Here is a 6,000-nt window from a genome sequence, read left to right as displayed (position 1 = left end):
TGGTTTCCTGAAATGTTGAATGTCAATTAAATGTGTATGTGTGTAAAATTGAAGAATCTTAAATGTACAAAGGGATCTAACCAAAGAAATATCTGGAATGAATACATTTGTAAAGTGAAGAATCTCTTTATAAAACAAATGACATATACACCCCTACTTGCAAGTTTTCTAACTTTGGTTGTCTAGTTTTCTTAATGGAAGTAGTGCCTATAAATAACTTCCATTGTTTGTACTTCCAAGTTTAATCTTGGGGATATAAATTGATTCCTAATCGCCTGATTCAGAAGTCAGAAAGATTTTTTCCCCATATTTCAGCAAGCTGAGTTTCCCCAGGAAAGTTCAGAGGGGTTCCCTATATTCATATAGAGTTAAAGAAATAGTAACATTAGTCATAAATGCAAAGGGGTAGCCAGAAGTTCGGTTAGGATGTGGAATTCTTTAAAGTTTGAGTGCAACAAATTATTGCCACATGAACAACAGCTGCTAGAACTATTAATATAAGCATGGGTTTATCCTTTGTAAGAAAAAAGCTAATAATCTTGACTTTTTAAAAGTGTTTTAATTTTTTATTCTTCTTGGTAGACACTAAAATAAACAATAAAGTTTTAAAGAAGATATTTAATGATCTACCTAGATTTTAAGAACTAGAGCTTATAACTTTGATTTATCAGCTGCAATATATAGGTTTTGTTACAATCTAATTTATGTTACTGTCCAGCACATTTGGATTAAGGAATGAAGCAATTTTATGTGAATTGTCAAAAAAAATTCCCATATAAAAGAAAGCTTTGAAGGCCTTAGGAAATTAAATTGCATTATACATGTGCTTTGAATGAATTCAGTTAAGTATCTAAAGCATAGGACAGTTACTGTGCTCCACCTAGTGATTAAAAATAAAGTAGAAACATGGTTAGTGCTAAAATACTTTTGTAAGGTAGTTAGCTATCCAACTACTTTGTATTAGTCCTTATGCTGTTTAATGTTTATATTGTTCATTTACATGCCACCCTAGAATAAATGCTTTTAAATGATTACTAGTCAAAAATATGTTTGTTATAACCAGTAAAATATAACAAGTCCATGAAATCAAATTTACCATGTACATCTGTGTTTAATATTGGTTCTATAACCTTTTTGTTTTTCAGAGTATAATCGGTATGGTTATTGGGAAAACAGATGCCAAAGGCTTTCCAGACAGAAAAAGTAGAGTTAAATTTAACTCTTTATTTTTCATAAGCTGTAACTTAAGTTTGTATGATTAGAGTCAAGGATATTTAAATGATTGAATTTGTCATGCATGTTAAACTCCTAAAGGGCAAGAACTATGTTTCTCTGTTTGATAAAGTACCTAATTAAGAATCATGTGTGTGAAAATACTCAAGAGATAATAAGTTATTAGATGATGTTATTTGATGTTTCTAGAGAATAATTATTCAAGGCTATATCTATAATATAATACCAAAACAACTAGCTGATTTGGTCCATTCAATAAATGAGCTAGTTAATAAAGTGAAAAAAGGAGGAAAATTATTTTTTTGGATTAGGTAAGGGAAAAATTCATTTGACTACATTTTCCCCCTTTTAACTATATCTGTCATACCCTCTATCTTCTAATCATTTTTAACTTTAATAGTTATCCTCAGGATATGCATGAATAAGTAATAACTTCTAAATATATTATACAAATTTCAAGCACTTCAGTCTATTGTCTCATGTACCTTGAAATCTTAGTGATTTATACCATATTCTCTTAGTGATGTAAATTCTATGTAACTATGTCTGTATGATTTCAAATAACTACTTTAAATGGAGTTGTCAGATAGTTATTTGTTTTGCTTTTGCATACTAAATCAGACCTCCAAATTCCACTAAAAACATTTTATTTTATGTTTTGCTTTGTTTTTACTTTTTTCATTATTCTGACTATACTAAATTGATGTCTTGCTTTTATATAAATATTCTTAAACTAGAATTGGACTTTTGAATAAATGCATTGTCAAATTTTTGTGGACAACAGAAAAATGGCATATTCAAAATGCAAAATGTTAAATATGTAAAGTTCAGCATTTTTTCTACAATTTTAATTTAAATTCTACAGTGTAAGAAGGAATATATGGAGTTAAAAGCTGTAAAATTCATCAAGAATTTTGGCCGAAAAAGTTTCACTTTTATTTTAATCATTTGGGTAACTGTGACCTGTGTTAATCTAATTTATTTAATCTGTGATAGTGTATGAATGCACACCTTAATTTTTATTTTCAATTTTTTCTCCCATTCATTTTAAAAGATCTGTGATGTATTTTAAAAAAATCAACAACACTAATACATCTACCCTCAAAAATGTACATTCTTTATGCTGTAAATCAAACCCCCAAATTTCACTAATAATGATAAAAACAAAAGAATTGTTAGAACAGCATAAGGAATCCAGACTGGTTCCTAAGTGCTTCAAGGCATTCCTACTACTACAGGAACCAGAAGTCATTAAAATATTTACTGACCCCTTGTGGTATTCATCAGGCCATCATTCAGAAGCACAAACCCTTTGTTCAATACTTTGGAATTATAACTACACAAAGTGAAAGGGAAAATTGAAGTAACTCTCTGAATTGTTTAAGTTCAAAAAAGACAAACGCCCCCCCCCAATCTAACGGACAGAAAATTGAGGAAAAGGGGGAAGAAAGGCATATTTGCCATGAATTCAGAGTTAGCTTCATTCTTCACTCTATTTTACAAGTCAATAAATTACAACATATAATTTCACAGGATGAGAACTTATGTATAGATTGGGATCTGTACTAGTGGAAGGAACTCACACAAATGAAATCCATCAGCGTATAAAGAATTTGTAATTGATATACATTAATTGGATACTGTGTGCTTGGCATCTGGATTAGTTCACATAATAATAAGAATTAATGAATCCAAGCTTTTACATTTGAAAACTAAAAACCTTATCTTTTTTTTTCTTTAGATATTGGATCAGAAAGGTACACTTTCAACTTCACCATTCGAGATTCACCAACTTATTTTATAAATGTAACATCCTGGGGAAAGGAAGATTATATTAAATCACTTTCCAAAAGCTTTAGAGTTGGTGAATGTGGTAAGTTATTTATTTTTTACCTATTGCTATTATAATTCTTTCCCATGACATTAATGTTTGTGGCTTAAATAAACCAGCTTTTCCTCTAAAGACATAAATTGAACTTGTTTGATTGGAAACAAATGATCCAGCTTTATTATGTATCAAGGAAATATAAGTCAAATAACCTAAAATATGTAAACTGAGAATTAACACTTCCTTATCATAGGACCTCAGAATTTTAAGGGATTTCAGAAATTATCCAAGTTTGACCCTTACCTGAAATATGTACCTGTTCTACCACATCCCTAACTGCCTGGCAGGTGGTCATCTAGCCTCTGGGTAAACAGCTCCAGGGCAGGAAAGTCACTACTTATAAAAGATGGCCAGTTGTACTTTAAAGAGACTTTAAGTTATTTTAAAAACAAAACCAAAACCTCTCAGCCTTAGTTTCCTCCTCTGCAAAATGGGAGTAATAATAGCTATCTCTGTTTCAAGGATCAAATTAGATAAGGCTTGAGCACTACATAAATGCTGGCTATTAGTATTATGAGGAAGTTTGTCCCTATATTGAAACAAAATCTGCTTCCTTCTAGTTTCCATCCATTGGTATTGTCTTCTACAGACAAGCAGAACAATTCTATCTCTACTTCCACACAATTCTTGCCTTCTCAACTAACTCCCTCCTTAGCCCCGCCCTAATCTTTTCCACTGAACTTTATATGGCATCAGTTTTGCTATCAAAATAATTAATTATAGTATCACTTTATTTGGTGCATTTCACACCTAAGTATCATGTTTACTGAAACCTCTATCATGGCCATGGTGATTTTTCAGTGCTACAGGAAAACTAATGCTGCAATCCAAGAAGTCTTTTTTTTTTAACTCAAATACAGAATATTATGACTATTCACAAAGGCTTCCCCCTCCAGCCACAACTGCCCCCTCTTAAATAGCTTTACACGTGGTAAGAAAGCTTTTAACATTTGTCTTCCTTCATGATGTGATTTGCTTTAGGCTAGTAGAATACAAGTTTTCTGGATGGATTGGCAAGTTAGGATGTTTTTTTAAGGTAGAGCTAGGGAAATGTAAGGTAGAACTGTAGGAAAACAACCACTAGATCTCTAGACCATAGCAGAAAGGAAATTTAGAAAGCTAGGAAGCAGAACTTATGGAAAACTGAATCCTTAGATCCTCCTGGAAATGGAAAACAGCCAGCAGGATTCTGGGAATTGTAGTTTGGTATCTCCAGCTGTGGCGATGTAGTGTGTAGAGTTTTTGCACATAGTCCCCCAGGTGCCATTGGGAGATAGCTATTTTGTTTTCCAGGTTCTTTGCTCTTATCATTCATCTGATCTGGAGAACTCATGCCCAGGATCACTTGCTGGGACAGTAGCCTGAGCCTGAAAAGGGCTGGACCCCTAGTGAACATACAGGTAACAAGAGAGAGCTGCACATGTGTTGTGATATCTACCTGTAGTGAGGGCTTGTCATTGTGTGTCTGAAAAGGAGACTGGATAGATATTTCTAGCTTCTTCCCTTACACACTTCTCCAAAGGAGAAATTCATCTCTGCCAAGAGAGGAAGCAGATAAGTCAGAAGCTTGGAGTCAGAGGCTGCTCTGCTCTCTCAGGAGAGAGTGGGGTGGGAAAGGGGCTAAAATTAAAACTATCTGCTCTAGAGAGTATGACCGGGTTTCATCTAACTTCTGATCACTTTGACATTATTATTGTTAATGGAGGAAGGGAGACATCTAAGCTCTACATCCAAGGCTTGACCCCTTTTCCATCTAATACCAATTCTATGATATATACACATATCAAATAGCAAAGAAACCCATTCATCTAAATCTTAGTAAAACAGAAATCAGAGATACATCAGCTTAACCATTAGAGATTCTTCTTGATCTCTCTTAAGGGGAAACTCCCCAAAGTCTCTAGAGCAGCAAGTTGGATAGGAGCATGATGGAGACTTCTAGCTCTTCATATGTCTTCCCAGAGTCTTTTTACTTCAGCAACCTGAGCTAGCATTAGCCACTTCCATCTTCTTTCTTGAAGCTATAAGTCAGAAGAGCCTGGAACAACTTGCCACTTGAAGACTCCTGAAGTTTGAAGAATTTATAAGAGTACTGGCCTTTAGGGAGTACCAAGGGGTACTGGTGAAGACTGAGCTGGCTCACTTATCACGAACTCTACCCAGCCCCTCATCCTCACAAAAAGCAGGGCATTCACCTCCACTGATAAGAGAGAATCCCATTCCAATGGGCTTTGGGACAGGGGTTACATTTCAATCTTAACTCTGGTATAAAACCCCCATCTAGAAAAATAATGTCTCAAAGCTAGATGATGGTCACCTCTTTGACCTACCCAATTCCATTTCCACCTAATTTAAGTAAGATCAAAAAGTGAATCCACAGAGAAAAGAAAGTCATCTTAGGAAGAGGCATATCTGACCTCAAGGTCACTTATCAGAGCTTCAGCTTGTTTTAGTATCCAGAAATGAATGGGCCAAGGGAAATTAAGATCTAGTTCCAAGAGTTATCTATTCAGTGACTAAAATATGAGATTCATACAAAGGAACAAGTTCTGGAACTGCTGGTGCTAAAGCAATCCTTGACATCCTGTTCAGGATGGCTAAGATTTGGGTTAAGTCTCAACATCCAAAGAACAGTAAGAAAGTGGTAATCCTGGGGCGGCCAGTTAGCACAGCGAGTAAGAGCACCGGCTCCAGTGTTGAGAAGACCTGGAGATCGAATCCCGGGCTCAGATACTTAGCACCCACCCAGAAACACCTGGCCGTGTAACCTTGAGCAAGTTACTTAACCCCAATTGCTTAGGGGTGGCCAGGTGGCTCAGTGAGTAAGAGTACCGGCTCCAGTGTCGGGATGACCTGGATCAAATCTGGGCTCAGATACT

The 6,000-nt window shown here is 35.0% G+C and overlaps 1 protein-coding gene across 1 annotated transcript in view; it reads left to right on the top strand.

Moving 5' to 3' along the window:
• MEIOB (meiosis specific with OB-fold) overlaps positions 1-6,000 on the top strand; it is a 55,197-nt gene that overhangs the window by 6,981 nt on the left and 42,216 nt on the right. Inside the window, exons 3-4 of the mRNA XM_069065111.1 lie at positions 1,146-1,203; positions 2,975-3,106. Coding sequence (XP_068921212.1) covers positions 1,146-1,203; positions 2,975-3,106 — 190 coding nt within the window. The remainder of the gene's footprint in view (positions 1-1,145; positions 1,204-2,974; positions 3,107-6,000) is intronic.

Source organism: Petaurus breviceps, unplaced genomic scaffold (genome assembly GCF_028583685.1).
Source record: "Petaurus breviceps papuanus isolate PSGF00001 unplaced genomic scaffold, PetGlider_PUasm1.0 138, whole genome shotgun sequence".
NCBI classification, from domain to species: Eukaryota; Metazoa; Chordata; class Mammalia; order Diprotodontia; family Petauridae; genus Petaurus; species Petaurus breviceps.
This window is presented reverse-complemented; position numbering and strand designations above follow the sequence as displayed.